This window comes from Ranitomeya imitator, chromosome 1 (assembly GCF_032444005.1).
Source record: "Ranitomeya imitator isolate aRanImi1 chromosome 1, aRanImi1.pri, whole genome shotgun sequence".
NCBI lineage: Eukaryota > Metazoa > Chordata > Amphibia > Anura > Dendrobatidae > Ranitomeya > Ranitomeya imitator.
In genome coordinates, this window is record NC_091282.1 from 944392605 (window position 1) to 944408976 (window position 16372).

At 44.7% G+C, this 16372-nt stretch overlaps 1 protein-coding gene across 3 annotated transcripts in view; it reads left to right on the forward strand.

Moving 5' to 3' along the window:
- The window catches only part of BANK1 (B cell scaffold protein with ankyrin repeats 1), a 1115425-nt gene that overhangs the window by 72210 nt on the left and 1026843 nt on the right, over positions 1–16372 (forward strand). For all 3 annotated transcript variants that reach the window (XM_069743643.1, XM_069743641.1, XM_069743642.1), the window contains exon 2: positions 15252–15650. In XM_069743643.1, the coding sequence (XP_069599744.1) occupies positions 15254–15650 (397 nt within the window). In that variant the 5' untranslated portion in view covers positions 15252–15253. The remainder of the gene's footprint in view (positions 1–15251; positions 15651–16372) is intronic.

Here is a 16372-nt window from a genome sequence, read left to right on the forward strand (position 1 = left end):
AATACTAGAAAAATTGCAGATGAAGCGACGATAAAAATTAGCAAAGCCCAGGAACTTTTGCAGACTTTTCAGAGATGTTGGCTGAGTCCAATCATGGATGGCTTGGACCTTAACAGGATCCATCTCGATAGTAGAAGGGGAAAAGATGAACCCCAAAAATGAAACCTTCTGCACACCAAAGAGACACTTTGATCCCTTCACAAACAAAGAATTAGCACGCAGGACCTGAAAAACCGTTCTGACCTGCTTCACATGAGACTCCCAATCATCCGAGAAGATCAAAATGTCATCCAAGTACACAATCAGGAATTTATCCAGGTACTCTCGGAAGATGTCATGCATAAAGGACTGAAACACTGATGGAGCATTGGCAAGTCCTAACGGCATCGCGAGATACTCAAAATGACCCTCGGGCGTATTAAATGCAGTTTTCCATTCATCACCTTGCTTAATTCGCACCAGATTATACGCACCACGAAGATCCATCTTTGTGAACCAACTAGCCCCCTTAATCCGAGCAAACAGATCAGATAACAATGGCAAGGGGTACTGAAATTTAACCGTGATCTTATTAAGAAGGCGGTAATCTATACAAGGTCTCAGCGAACCATCCTTCTTGGCTACAAAAAAGAACCCTGCTCCTAATGGCGACGATGACGGGCGAATATGCCCCTTCTCCAGGGATTCCTTCACATAACTGCGCATAGCGGTGTGTTCAGGCACGGACAAATTAAACAATCGACCTTTTGGGAATTTACTACCAGGAATCAAATTGATAGCACAATCACAATCCCTATGCGGAGGTAGGGCATTGGACTTGGGCTCATCAAATACATCCCGGTAATCCGACAGGAACTCTGGGACCTCAGAAGGAGTGGATGATGAAATTGACAGAAATGGAACATCACCATGTACCCCCTGACAACCCCAGCTGAACACCGACATGGATTTCCAATCTCATACTGGATTATGGGCTTGTAGCCATGGCAACCCCAACACGACCACATCATGCAGATTATGCAACACCAGAAAGTGAATAACCTCCTGATGTGCAGGAGCCATGCACATGGTCAGCTGGGTCCAGTATTGAGGCTTATTCTTGGCCAAAGGCGTAGCATCAATTCCTCTCAATGGAATAGGACACTGCAAGGGCTCCAAGAAAAACCCACAACGCTTAGCATATTCCAAGTCCATCAAATTCAGGGTAGCGCCTGAATCCACAAATGCCATGACAGAATATGATGACAAAGAGCAGATCAAGGTAACAGACAAAAGAAATTTTGACTGTACAGTACCAATGGTGGCAGACCTAGCGAACCGCTTAGTGCGCTTAGGACAATCAGAGATAGCATGAGTGGAATCACCACAGTAGAAACACAGACCATTCAGACGTTTATGTTCTTGCCGTTCAACTCTGGTCAAGGTCCTATCACACTGCATAGGCTCAGGTTTAAGCTCAGGTAATACCGCCAAATGGTGCACAGGTTTACGCTCACGCAAGCGTCGACCGATCTGAATGGCCAAAGACATAGACTCATTCAAACCAGCAGGCATAGGAAATCCGCGCAAAAAAGAAATGACGATCCTAACCTGTTGAATTGGGTCACCAGAGGAGCGAGGTTTCAAAGCCAGAAATAGTTTACAATTATTTTTGAAACTCAGAAATTTAGTTCTATCTCCAAAAAACAAATCTGGAATAGGAATTCTCGGTTCAAGCAAAGAATTCTGGACCACAAAATCTTGAATATTTTGTACTCTTGCCGTGAGCTGATCCACACATGAAGACAGACCTTTAATGTCCATTGCTACACCTGTGTCCTGAACCACCCAAATGTCTAGGGGAAAAAAAAGACAAAACACAGTGCAAAGAAAAAAAATGGTCTCAGAACTTCTTTTTTCCCTCTATTGAGAATCATTAGCACTTTGGGCTTCCTGTACTGTTATGAAAGGCAATTCAGAATCACAATGGACATGGAGGTCAGAGCACATACAGTGAACTGACAATAACCCAAAATAATAGAACGAGCTCTGAGACGTGGGAACTCTGCAGACCGCAATCCCTAAGCCTAGCAAACCACACTAAAGGTAGCCGTGGAGCGCTCCTGACCAGAACCTAGGCGCCTCGTCACAGCCTGAGAAACTAGCTAATCCTGAAGATAGAAAAATAAGCCTACCTTGCCTCAGAGAAATTCCCCAAAGGAAAAGGCAGCCCCCCACATATAATGACTGTGAGTAAGATGAAAACACAAACATAGAGATGAAACAGATATAGCAAAGTGAGGCCCGACTAGCTGAACAGAACGAGGATAGGGAAGATAACTTTGCGGTCAGCACAAAAACCTATAAAAAACCACGCAGAGGGGACAAAAAGACCCTCCGCACCGACTAACGGTACGGAGGTGGTCCCTCTGCGTCTCAGAGCTTCCAGCAGGCGAGAAAAACCAATAAAGCAAGCTGGACAGAAAAATAGCAACAAAATAACATAAGCAAAACTTAGCTTTGCAGAGCAGCAGGCCACAGGAATGATCCAGGGAAAAAACAAGTCCCACACTGAAACATTGACAGGAAGCATAGATCAAAGCATCAGGTAGAGTTAAGTAGAGAAGAAGCCAACGAGCCCACCAGATCACCTGAGGGAGGAAACCCAGAAGCCGCAGTACCACTTTCCTCCACAAACAGAAGATCCCAGAGAGAATCAGCCGAAGTACCACTTGTGACCACAGGAGTGAACTCTGCCACAGAATTCACAACACATTATCAATTTGTAGAAGCCATCCTGCTTTCAACTTCAGCTTTTTCCATTGAATCCATTGTTCCCTCTACCAGTGAAATTTTCCCCATATCATTGGCTGAAACACAACCCCAATCATGAATGATATGCCACCATGCTTAATGGTTTTCGAGGTGCTCTTTTCCTGAAATTCTGTGCCTTTTTTTCTCCACACGTACCTTTCATCATTGAGATGAAAGAGTTCTATGTTAACCGCATCGGTCCACAGAATTTGTTTCCAAAAGTGCATCAGGCTTGTTTAGATGTTCTTGTGCATACTTGTGACTCTGAATTTTATGATAAGGATGCAGGAGGGGTTTTCTTCTGATGACTCTTTCATGAAGGTCATGTTTGTGCAGGTGTCTCTGAACAGTATTACAATCTACAACAAATCTAGAGTCTGCTAAATCTACGTCTTTTTCATTCAAGGGAGGGTTCTGGTTTGCTTCTATAACATTCCTACGAGCAGATCTCACTTACATTTTTCTTGGTCTTCCAGACCTTATCTTGATCTCTACCGTTCCGGTTATCTGACATTCCTTAATTACATTTCAAACTAAAGAAAAGGCAACTTGAATATGCTTTGCTGTCTTCATATGGCTCTGCTTTGTGGGTCTCCACCCTTTTCATTATCAGAGTGCTAGTCAGCTGCTTAGAAGAACCCATGGCTGCTGTTTTTTGGTACAAAGTTATAGGAGACTGGGTTTTTATAAAGGTGAGAATTTGCATCAACCGGCCTTTCTTAATAACGATAGTGAAAAGCCATAATTGTAACAGGCTAATTAAGATCTGCAACCTTGGTCAAAGTTGTCTAAGCAAACACATCTTCAAGGGTGCCTCTTGTGAATTCAGCTTTTGGGCTCCCTCCGGTGGTTGTAGAGGGTAATGCAGTTGTGCCTGGACTGCAGGAGTGGACAGGTGTATCTACTAATTGCAAAACTGACTGGGGTATATAGCTTTGCAGGATCCTTTAGTCAGTGCCAGTTGTCCATTGTTCTGGAAGGATTCACTTCCCTGCTGGTCTCTCCAGTTTGCTGTGCTTTTCTACAAAGTTAAGTCCTGGCTTTGTTTTTTCTGTCCACCTGCTGTGGACCTATAGTTCTGTCCATATTCATGTTTTTGTCTTGTCCTGCTTAGTCTGTGAAGGATTTTTTGCAGCCTAGCTATCTCTCTGGAGATGCAGATTTACCCCCCATATCTCTAGTCAGATGTGGTGATCCGTATTTTCTGCAGTGGATATTTTCTAGTGTTTTTATACTGACCGCATAGTACTCTGTTCTATTCTTTCTTTTTAGCTAGTATGGCCTCCTATGCTAAAATCTGATTTCATATCTGCGTATGTTATTTCCCTCTCCTCTCAAAGTCAATATTTGTGGGGGGCTATCTATCCTTTGGGGATTTTCTCTGAGGCAAGATAGGTTTCCTGTTTCTGTCTTTAGGGGTAGTTAGATCTTAGGCTGTGCCTAGGGGTCTAGGGAGTGTTAGGTACCCCCCACGGCTACTACTAGTAGCGCTGCTAGGTTCAGGGTTTGCGGTCAGTACAGGGACCACCTTCTCCAGAGTCCGTCTCATGCTGCTCCTAGGCCACCAGATCATAACAGTACAACTGGCCAAAAATGAGTTAATTGCATCTCAGAAGAAGGGCGGGAAGCTTTTGAGCCATTTTTTTTTCCTTAGCCTGCTTGGTATTTTCCTCCCTCTTTACCTCTGGGTGGCTACGGAGTTAGTATTAACATGAATGTTCAGGAGTTAGTTTCTCGGGTGGATCAACTTGCTGCTAGGGTACAGGGTATCTCAGATTTCATTGTTCAAACTCCTGCCTTAGAACCTAAGATTCCCACTCCTGATTTATTCTTTGGTGACAGATCCAAATTTTTGAGTTTCAAAAATAACTGTAAACTGTTTTTTGCATTAAGACCCCGGTCTTCTGGTGATCCTATTCAGCAGGTTAAAATCATCATATCTCTGCTGCGTGGTGACCCACAGGATTGGGCATTTTCCCTGGAATCTGGCAATCCTGCTTTGCTTAATGTTGATTTGTTTTTTTCAGGCATTGGGGTTGTTGTATGATGAGCCTAATTCTGTGGATTAGGCTGAGAAAATCTTGTTAGCCCTGTGTCAAGGTCAAGAAGCGGCAGAATTGTATTGCCAGAAATTTAGAAAATGGTCTGTACTGACTAAATGGAATGAGGATGCCTTGGCGGCAATTTTCAGAAAGGGTCTTTCTGAATCCATTAAAGATGTTATGGTGGGGTTCCCCACGCCTGCTGGTCTGAGTGATTCTATGTCTCTGGCCATTCAGATTGATCGGCGCTTGCGCAAGCGCAGAGTTGTGCACACTGTGGCGTTGCCCTCTGAGCGGAGCCATGAGCCTATGCAGTGTGATAGGATTTTGTCTAGAGCTGAACGTCAAACATTCAGGCGTCAGAATAGGTTGTGTTTTTACTGCGGCGATTCTGCTCATGTTATTTCTGATTGCCCTAAGCGTACTAAGAGAATCGCTAGTTCTGTTGCCATCAGTACTATACAACCTAAATTTCTGTTGTCTGTGACCTTGATCTGCTCATTATCATCATTTTCTGTCATGGCATTTGTGGATTCAGGCGCCGCTCTGAACTTAATAGACTTAGAATTTGCCAGACGTTGTGGTTTTCCCTTGCAGCCTTTGCAGAACCCTATTCCTTTGAGGGGCATTGATGCTACACCGTTGGCTAAAAATAAACCTCAGTTTTGGACACAGCTGACCATGCGCATGGCGCCAGCCCATCAGGAAGATTGTCGTTTTCTGGTGTTGCATAATTTGCATGATGATATTGTGCTGGGTTTTCCATGGTTGCAGGTACATAATCCAGTGTTAGATTGGAAATCCATGTCTGTGACTAGTTGGGGTTGTCAGGGGGTTCATGATCAGGTTCCTTTGATGTCAATTTCCTCTTCCCCCTCTTCTTAAGTTCCTGAGTTTTTGTCTGACTTCCAGGATGTATTCGATGAGCCCAAATCCAGTTCCCTTCCACCGCATAGGGACTGTGATTGTGCTATTGACTTGATTCCAGGTTGTAAGTTCCCTAAGGGCCAACTTTTCAACCTGTCTGTGCCTGAACATACCGCCATGCGGAGCTATATTAAGGAGTCTTTGGAGAAAGGGCATATTCGGCCATCTTCTTCACCGTTGGGAGCGGGGTTCTTTTTTGTTGCCAAGAAGGATGGCTCCTTGAGACCCTGTATTGATTATTGCCTCTTGAATAAGATGACGGTTAAATTTCAATACCCCTTGCCTTTGCTTACTGATTTGTTTGCCAGGATTAAGGGGTCTAGCTGGTTTACTAAGATTGATCTTCGAGGGGCATATAATCTTATTCGTATCAAGCAGGGTGACGAATGGAAAACTGCATTTAATATGCCCGAAGGCCATTTTGAATACCTTGTGATGCCATTCAGACTCTCTAATGCCCCATCTGTGTTCCAATCGTTCATGCATGATATCTTTCAGAGTTATCTTGATAAATTCATGGTTGTATATTTGGATGATATTTTGATTTTTTCCAATGATTGGGAGTCTCATGTGAAACAGGTCAGGATGGTATTTCAGATCCTCCGTAATAATGCTTTATTTGTGAAGGGGTCAAAGTGCCTCTTTGGAGTGCAGAAGGTTTCTTTTTTGGGTTTCATTTTTTCTCCCTCATCTATAGAAATGGATCCGGTTAAGGTTCAGGCCATTCATGATTGGATTCAGCCCACATCTGTGAAGAGCCTTCAGAAGTTCTTGGGCTTTGCTAATTTTTATCGTCGTTTCATTGCCAACTTCTCCAGTGTGGTTAAACCTCTAACCGATTTGACCAAGAAAGGCGCTGATGTGACGAATTGGTCCTCCGCGGCTGTTTCTGCCTTTCAGGAGCTTAAATGCCGATTTACTTCTGCCCCTGTGTTGCGTCAGCCAGATGTTTCTCTTCCATTTCAGGTTGAGGTTGACGCGTCTGAGATTGGGGCAGGGGCTGTTTTGTCTCAGAGGAATTCTGATGGTTCCTTGATGAATCTGTGTGCCTTCTTTTCTCGGAAGTTTTCACCTGCGGAACGCAATTATGATGTCGGCAATCGGGAGTTGTTGGCTATGAAATGGGCATTTGAGGAGTGGCGACATTGGCTTGAGGGGGCCAAGCACCGTATTGTGGTCCTGACCGATCATAAGAATCTGATTTACCTCGAGTCTGCCAAACGGCTGAATCCTAGACAGGCTCGATGGTCCCTGTTTTTCTCCCGTTTTGATTTTGTGGTCTCGTACATTCCTGGTACTAAGAATGTTAAGGCGGATGCCCTCTCTAGGAGTTTTTTTCCTGATTCCCCTGGGGTTCTTGAGCCGGTCGGCATTTTGAAGGAAGGGGTGATTCTTTCTGCCATCTCCACTGATTTGCGACGGGTTCTTCAGGAATTTCAGGCTGATAAGCCTGACCGCTGTCCTGTGGGGAAACTGTTTGTTCCTGATAGATGGACTAGTAAAGTGATTTCTGAGGTTCATTGTTCTGTGTTGGCTGGCCATCCTGGGATTTTTGGTACCAGCGATTTGGTTAGTAGGTCCTTTTGGTGGCCTTCTTTGTCACGGGATGTGCGTTCTTTTGTGCAGTCCTGTGGGATTTGTGCGCAGGCTAAGCCTTGCTGTTCCTGCGCTAGTGGGTTGCTTTTGCAATTGCCAGTCCCTGAGAGACCTTGGACGCATATTTATATGGATTTTATTTCCGATCTTCCTGTTTCCCAAAGAATGTCGGTTATCTGGGTTGTCTGTGACCGATTTTCTAAGATGGTTCATTTGGTGCCTTTGCCTAAATTGCCTTCTTCTGATTTGGTTCTGTTGTTTTTTCAGCATGTGCATGGTATTCCGGAGAATATTGTGTCCGACAGAGGTTCCCAGTTTGTTTCCAGGTTTTGGCGGGCCTTTTGTGCCAATCTGGGCATTGATTTGTCTTTTTCCTCTGCATTTCATCCTCAGACAAATGGCCAGACTGAGCGAACTAATCAGATCTTGGAGACCTATTTGAGATGCTTTGTGTCTGCTGATCAGGATGATTGGGTGGCTTTTTTGCCATTGGCCGAGTTTGCCCTTAATAATCGGGCTAGTTCGGCTACTTTGGTTTCGCCTTTTTTTTGTAATTTTAGTTTTCATCCTCGTTTTTCTTCTGGGCAGGTTGGGCCTTCTGACCTTCCTGGTGTGGATTCTGTGGTCGACAGGTTGCAGCAGATTTGGGCTTATGTGGTGGACAATTTGGTGCTGTCTCAGGAGGAGGCTCAGCGTTTTGCTAACCGTCCTTGGTGTGGTGGTTCCCGGCTTCAGGTTGGTGATCTGGTTTGGTTGTCTTCCAGTCATGTTCCTATGAAGGTTTCTTCCCCTAAGTTTAAGCCTCGATTTATTGGTCCTTATGGGATTTCTGAGATTATTAATCCGGTGTCCATTCGCTTGGCGCTTCCGGCCTCTTTTGCTATTCATAATGTCTTCCATAGATCTTTGTTGCGGAAATATGTGGAGCCCGTTGTTCCCTCTGTTGATCCTCTGGTCCCTGTATTGGTCGATGGGGAGTTGGAATATGTTGTTGAGAAGATTTTGGATTCCCATTTTTCGAGGCGGAAGCTTCAGTACCTTGTCAAGTGGAAGGGTTATGGCCAGGAGGATAATTCTTGGGTTTCTGCCTCTGATGTCCATGCCGTTGATTTGGTTCGTGCCTTTCATCGGGCTCATCCTGATCGGCCTGGCGGCTCTGGTGAGGGTTCGGTGACCCCTCCTCAAGGAGGGGTACTGTTGTGAATTCAGCTTTTGGGCTCCCTCCGGGGGTTGTAGAGGGTAATGCAGTTGTGCCTGGACTGCAGGAGTGGACAGGTGTATCTACTAATTGCAAAACTGATTGGGGTATATAGCTTTGCAGGATCCTTTAGTCAGTGCCAGTTGTCCATTGATCTGGAAGGATTCACTTCCCTGCTGGTCTCTCCAGTTTGCTGTGCTTTTCTACAAAGTTAAGTCCTGGCTTTGTTTTTTCTGTCCACCTGCTGTGGACCTATAGTTCTGTGCATATTCATGTTTTTGTCTTGTCCTGCTTAGTCTGTGAAGGATTTTTTGCAGCCTAGCTATTTCTCTGGAGATGCAGATTTACCCCCTATGTCTTTAGTCAGATGTGGTGATCCGTATTTTCTGTGGTGGATATTTTCTAGTGTTTTTATACTGACCGCATAGTACTCTGTTCTATTCTTTCTTTTTAGCTAGTATGGCCTCCTATGCTAAAATCTGATTTCATATCTGCGTATGTTATTTCCCTCTCCTCTCACAGTCAATATTTGTGGGGGGCTATCTATCCTTTGGGGATTTTCTCTGAGGCAAGATAGGTTTCCTGTTTCTGTCTTTAGGGGTAGTTAGATCTTAGGCTGTGCCGAGGGGTCTAAGGAGTGTTAGGTAACCCCCACGGTTACTTCTAGTTGCGCTGCTAGGTTCAGGGTTTGCGGTCAGTACAGGGACCACCTTCTCCAGAGTCCGTCTCATGCCGCTCCTAGGCCACCAGATCATAACAGGTGCCTAATGTTTTGTAAGTTTGAAATTGTAAAAGATGAAAATATATATACCGTACATACTCGAGTATAAGCAGAGATTTTCAACCCATATTTTAGGTTGAAAGTGCTCCTCTCAGCTTATACTAGAGTCATTGTCCCAGAGGGTTGGTGGGGGAGGGGGAGCGACAGCTGTCACATCATACTCACCTGCTCCCGGCGTCTTTCTGCACATCCCTGCTTCTCCGGCACCGGCAGCTCTTCCTGTGTTCAGCAGTCACGTGGTGCCGCTCATTAAAGTAATGAATATGGGTGCGACTCCACTCCCATAGGAGTGGAGCGCATATTCATTACTTTAATGAGCAGTACCAGTGACCGCTGAACACAGGAACAGGCTGCCAGCATCAGAGACCATCGCATCGGAGAAGCAGGGACTGCGCTGGGATGGTGAGTATAATGGGGGAGGGTGAGCCATGCGATATTCACCTGTCCCCATTCCTCCGCTGCGCACTGCTGTGTCTTCCACGTCCTCTGGCTGTGACATTCAGGTCAGAGGGCACGATGACGTGTTTTGTGTGTGTGCCGCCCTCTGCCTGAACAGTCACTGCAGAGAGATGGAAGACAGGGCGGCGCGCGGTGGTGGAACGGGGACACGTGAATATCGCAAGTGCCGGTGTCCCCGCCTGCTCAGGACAAGAGGTGAGAATGTCATTTTTTTTATCGCAACAGCAGCATATGGGGCAAATATTTTTATGGAGCATCTTTTGGGGCCATAATCAACCTTTATGCAGCATTGTATGAGGCATAATATTCTATGGAGCATCCTATGGGGCCATAATTAACCCCTTCCCGACCTGTGACACAGCGTATGCATCATGAAAGTTGCTGGCAATCCGACCTGTGACGCATATGCTGTGTCACAGAATGATCGCGTTCCTACAGATCGGGTGAAAGGGTTAACTACAATTTCACCTGATCTGCAGGGACAGGGGGAGTGGTAGTACAGCCCAGGGGGGATGGCTTCACCCCCCCGTGGCTACGATCGCTCTGATTGGCAGTTTCACTTTCAACAGTCAATCAGAGCGATTTGTAATATTTCACCTATTAAAACTGGTGAAATATTACAATCCAGCCATGACCGATGCTGCAATATCATTGGCCATGGCTGGAAACACTGGTCTGCCCCCCCCCACCCCCCATGCGATATTCACCTGTCCCCATTCCTCCGCCGCGCGCTGCTGTGTCTTCCACGTCCTCTGGCTGTGACATTCAGGTCAGAGGGCACGATGACGTGTTTTGTGTGCGTGCCGCCCTCTGCCTGAACAGTCACTGCAGAGAGATGGAAGACAGGGCGTCGCGCGGTGGTGGAACGGGGACACGTGAATATCGCAAGTGCCGGTGTCCTCGCCTGCTCAGGACAAGAGGTGAGTATGTCATTTTTTTATCGCAGCAGCAGCATATGGGGCAAATGTTTTTATGGTGCATCTTTTGGGGCCATAATCAACCTTTATGCAGCATTGTATGAGGCATAATATTCTATGGAGCATCCTATGGGGCCATAATTAACCCCTTCCCGACCTGTGACACAGCTTATGCATCATGAAAGTTGCTGGCAATCCAACCTGTGACGCATATGCTGTGTCATAGAATGATCGCGTTCCTGCAGATCGGGTGAAAGGGTTAACTACAAATTCACCCGATCTGCAGGGACAGGGGGAGTGGTAGTACAGCCCAGGGGGGATGGCTTCACCCCCCCCGTGGCTACGATCGCTCTGATTGGCAGTTTCACTTTCAACTGCCAATCAAAGCGATTTGTAATATTTCACCTATTAAAACTGGTGAAATATTACAATCCAGCCATGACCGATGCTGCAATATCATTGGCCATGGCTGGAAACACTGGTCTACCCCTCCCACCGCCACCGATCCCCCCCAGTCCTCCGATCAGTCCTGTACACTGCTCCACTCCCCTCAGTCCTCCTGTTGTGAATTCTGTGGTCAAGCTCCCTCCTGTGGTCATGAGTGGTACTTCGGCTGGTTCTGTCTATGAGCTTCCTCTGGTGGATGTGAGTGGGGCTGCGGCTTCTGAGTTTCCTTCCTCAGGTGACGAGGTTAAGTCGTTAGGTGCTGCTCTATTTAACTCCACCTAGTTCTTTGTTCCTGGCCTCCAGTCAATGTTCCAGTATTGGTCTTGCTCTCTCCTGGATCGTTCTTGTGGCCTGTCTGCCCTGCATAAGCTAAGTTTTGCTTGGGTTACTTTTGTTTGCTATATTTTCTGTCCAGCTTGCTATATTGGTTTTTTTTGCTTGCTGGAAGCTCTGAGACGCAGAGGGAGCACCTACGTACCGTTAGTCGGTGCGGAGGGTCTTTTTGCCCCCTCTGCGTGGTTGTTTGTAGGTTTTTGTGCTGACCGCAAAGCTATCTTTCCTATCCTCGGTCTATTCAGTAAGTCGGGCCTCACTTTCCTTAAATCTATTTAATCTCTGTGTTTGTATTTTCATCTTAACTCACAGTCATTATATGTGGGGGGCTGCCTTTTCCTTTGGGGAATTTCTCTGAGGCAAGGTAGGCTTATTTTTCTATCTTCAGGAATAGCTAGTTTCTCAGGCCGAGTTGCATAGGGAGCGTTAGGAGCAATCCACGGCTACCTCTAGTGTGGTATGATAGGATTAGGGATTGCGGTCAGCAGAGTTCCCACGTCTCAGAGCTCGTCCTATGTTAGTAACTATTAGGTCACTTTGTGTGCTCTTAACCACTAGGTCCATTGTGGTTCTGAATCACCTGTTCATAACATCCTCCTGTCCGCTCCCCCGTGCTCTTGTCCGCTCCCCCCGTGCTCCAATCCCACCCCCCATGCTCCAATCGAACCCCCCTGCACTCCGATCCACCCCTCCCGTGCTCCGATCCACCCCCACGTGCTGCAATCCACCCCCCATGCTTCGATCCACCCCCCCACGCTCCGATCCACCACCCCCATGCTCCGATCCACCCCCCCCATGCTCCGATCCACCCCCCATGCTCTAATCCACCCCCCCGTGCTCCCCCCACCCATCATACTTACCGAGCCTCCTGGGGTCCGTCCGTCTTCTCCATGGGTGCCGCCATCTTCCAAAATGGTGGGCGCATGCGCAGTGCGCCCGCCGAATCTGCCGGTAGACAGATTTGTTCCAATGTGCATTTTGATCACTGTGATAAAACCTATCACAGTGATCAAAATAAAAAAATAGTAAATGACCCCCCCCCCTTTGTCACCCCCATAGGTAGGGACAGTAATAAAATAAAGAATTTTTTTTTCCACTAAGGTTGGGGTTAGAACTAGGGTTAGGGTTAGGGTTTCGGTATGTGCACACATATTCTGGTCCTCTGAGGATTTTTCCGCAGCGGATTTGATAAATCCGCAGTGCTAAACCGCTGCGGATTTATCGTGGATTTACCACAGTTTTTCTGCGCACTTCACCGCGGTTTTACAACTGCAATTTTCTATTGGAGCAGTTGTAAAACCGCTGCGGAATCCGCAGAAAGTGACATGCTGCGGAATGTAAACCGCTTCCGTGCAGTTTTTCTGCAGCATGGTACAGCGATTTTTGTTTCCCATAGGTTTACATTGAACTGTAAACTCATGGGAAACTGCTGCGGCTCCGCAGCGTTTTCCGCAGCATGTGCACATACCTTTAGAATTAGGCTATGTGCACACGGTGCGAATTTGGCTGCGGATCCGCAGCGAATTGGCCGCTACGGATTCGCAGCAGTGTTCCATCAGGTTTGCAGTACCACGTAAACCTATGGAAAACAAAATCCGCTGTGCCCATGGTGCGGAAAATACAGCGCGGAAACGCTGCGTTGTATTTTCCATAGCATGTCAATTCTTTGTGTGGATTCCACAGCGTTTTACACCTGTTCCTCAATAGGAATCTGCAGGTGAAATCCGCACAAAAAACACTGGAAATCTGCGGTAAATCCGCAGGTAAAACGCAGTGCCTTTTACCTGCGGATATTTCAAAAATGGTGCTGAAAAATCTCACACGAATCCGCAACGTGGGCACATAGCCTTAGGGTTAGGGTTGGAATTAGGGTTGTGGTTAGGGTTGTGATTAGGGTTATGGCTACAGTTGGGATTAGGGTTAGGGGTGTGTTGGGGTTAGTGTTGAAGTTAGAATTGAGGGGTTTCCACTGTTTAGCCACATCAGGGGCTCTGCAAACGCAACCTGACGCCCGCAGAGCATTCCATCAAAGTCTGCATTTCAAAACGTCACTACTTCACTTCCGAGCCCCGGCATGTGCCCAAACAGTGGTTTACCCCCACATATCGGGTATCACCGTACTCAGGAGAAACTGGACAACATCGTTTGGGGTCAAATTTCTCCTGTTACCCTTAGGAAAATAAAAAATTGCGGGTTAAAAATCATTTTTGAGAAAAAAAATGTTGCTAAAAGATCATTTTTGTGACTAAAAAGTTAAATGTTCATTTTTTCCTTCCATGTTGCTTCTGCTGCTGTGAAGCATCTGAAGGGTTAATAAACTTCTTGAATGTGGTTTTGTGCACCTTGAGGGATGCAGTTTTTAGAATGGTGTCACTTTTGGGTATTTTCAGACATCTAGACCCCTCAAACTGACTTCAAATGTGAGGTGGTCCCTAAAAAAATGGTTTTGTAAATTTCGTTGTAAAAATGAGAAATCGCTGTTCAAATTTTAACCCTTATAACTTCCTAGCAAAAAAAAAAATTTGTTTCCAAAATTGTGCTGAACTGCTGATGTAAAGTAGACATGTGGGAAATGTTATTTATTAACTATTTTGTGTCACATAGCTCTCTGGTTTAACAGAATAAAATTTCAAAATTTGAAAATTGTGAAATTTTCAAAATTTTTGCCAAATTTCCATTTTTATCACAAATAAACGCAGAATTTATTGACCTAAATTTACCACTAACATGAAGCCCAATATGTCACGAAAAAACAATCTCAGAACCGCTAGGATCCGTTGAAGCGTTCCTGAGTTATTACCTCATAAAGGGACACTGGTCAGAATTGCAAAAAAACGGCCAGGTCATTAAGGTCAAAATAGGCTGGGTCATGAAGGGGTTAACCTTTTATGCCGCATTATATGGGGCAAATGTTTCTATGGAGCATCTTATGGTGCCATAATCAGCCTTTGTGCCATATGATATGGGGCATATTTTTGTATGAAGCATCTTATGGGGCCCAACATAAACTTTATGGAGTATTATATGGGGCATATTTAATTATGGAGCATCTTATGGGGCCCATCATGAACTTTATGTAGCATTATATTGGGCTTCTGATTCAATATGGATATTCAAAAACACTTAACCTACTGATGTCTCAATTAATTTAACTTTTACTGGCATCTATTTTTATTTGTGAAATTTACCAGTAGCTGCTGCATTTCCAACCTAGGCTTATACTCAAGTCGTTAAGTTCTCCCAGTTTTTTGTGGCAAAATTAGGGGTCTCAGCTTATACTCGGGTCGGCTTATACTCGAGTATATATGGTAGATTTGTTTTGCCTAAAATGCAAAGGAAATGTGTTATCATTAACTTTAGGACTTTTAGAGATCATTTCATCAACTTGCTTAACTGTTCACAATAACAGTAATTTTGACCAGGGATGCCCGGACTTTTTCATGCCACTGTATATTTATTGGGTGAAAAAAGTAGGGAACCCGTCACCAATTTTATAAGTAAATCTATTTCTAAATTGAAAAGAAATTCTTACCAGAAATCAGAAACAACTCATCAAACCCACACAAGTAAAGAAATCAAAACATAGTTGGCCATAAATAAAGCTATCATGAGAAATGACAAAGGGAAAAAAGTATTGATTGCATGATGGAAAAGAGGTTCAAAAAGACAGGGAAAGTCATGTCACCAACTGAAATCTATCAGTAATTAGAAAGCAATAATAATTAATATTAATTAATGTTCCATTTAATAATTTGCAGAAATGACAAAAAATCTTCTGGTAATTTATGAGAAGAGCGGAGAAGAATGGGCTGCATATCTGAAGGAATTACTGACATCTCATTTACAAATTGATGATCTATTTCTTTATGATGTCAACAGAGAACCAAATGAGGTGGCGGAAAACCTTTCCAGCTCCATGTGGCAGTGTAAGCTACTAGTCTTGACAAGAGATATTCTGAAGAAGTTTTTTGAAAATCAAAGTACCAATTCCTTTGAACTTTTACAGCCCTCACACAGAGTGGTCTTGATGCTTTGTGGAGTTGACTCACCTGAGGAGCTATATCAACATTTTCCTTTTGAAAAAGATTTTCATGTCATTTTGCCAGATCAAGATCCCCAGGATTACATCTTCATTGTGTCAACTGTTTTGAATGAAGGTAACTTAATGTTGCAGTATAACAGGTTAATGCTAAATTTATAATATGAGAGTGAAAAAATTCTTCAAAAGTGTTTTAATATGGAATAGCAGCACAGTTTACCGCTGAAGAGCACTGATGGTCAAGGTAAGAAAAAAATAATACAATTTGTGAGGAAAAAAGTAACCTCCTCCAAAATGTCACTACTGTATTGTAGAAACTGAAAAAAAAAAATATATATACAGTACAGACCAAAAGTTTGGACACGCCTTCTCATTTAAAGATTTTTCTGTATTTTCATGACTATGAAAATTGTACATTCACACTGAAGGCATCAAAACTATGAATAAACACATGTGGCATTACTGTATATACTTAACAAAAAAAGTGTGAAACAACTGCAATTATGTCTTATATTCTAGGTTCTTCAAAGTGGCTACCTTTTGCTTTGATGACTGCTTTGCACACTCTTGGCATTCTCTTGGTGAGCATCAAGAGGTAGTCACCGGAAATGGTCTTCCAACAATCTTGAAGGAGTTCCCAGAGATGCTTGTTGGCCCTTTTGCCTCCACTCTGCGGTCCAGCTCACCCCAAACCATCTCGACTGGTATCATTGTGCTGTTGAAAAATAAATGATGGTCCAATTAAACGCAAACCGGATGGAATAGCATGCCACAGCAAGATGCTGTGGTAGCCATGCTGGTTCAGTATGCCTTCAGTTTTGAATAAATCCCCAACAGTGT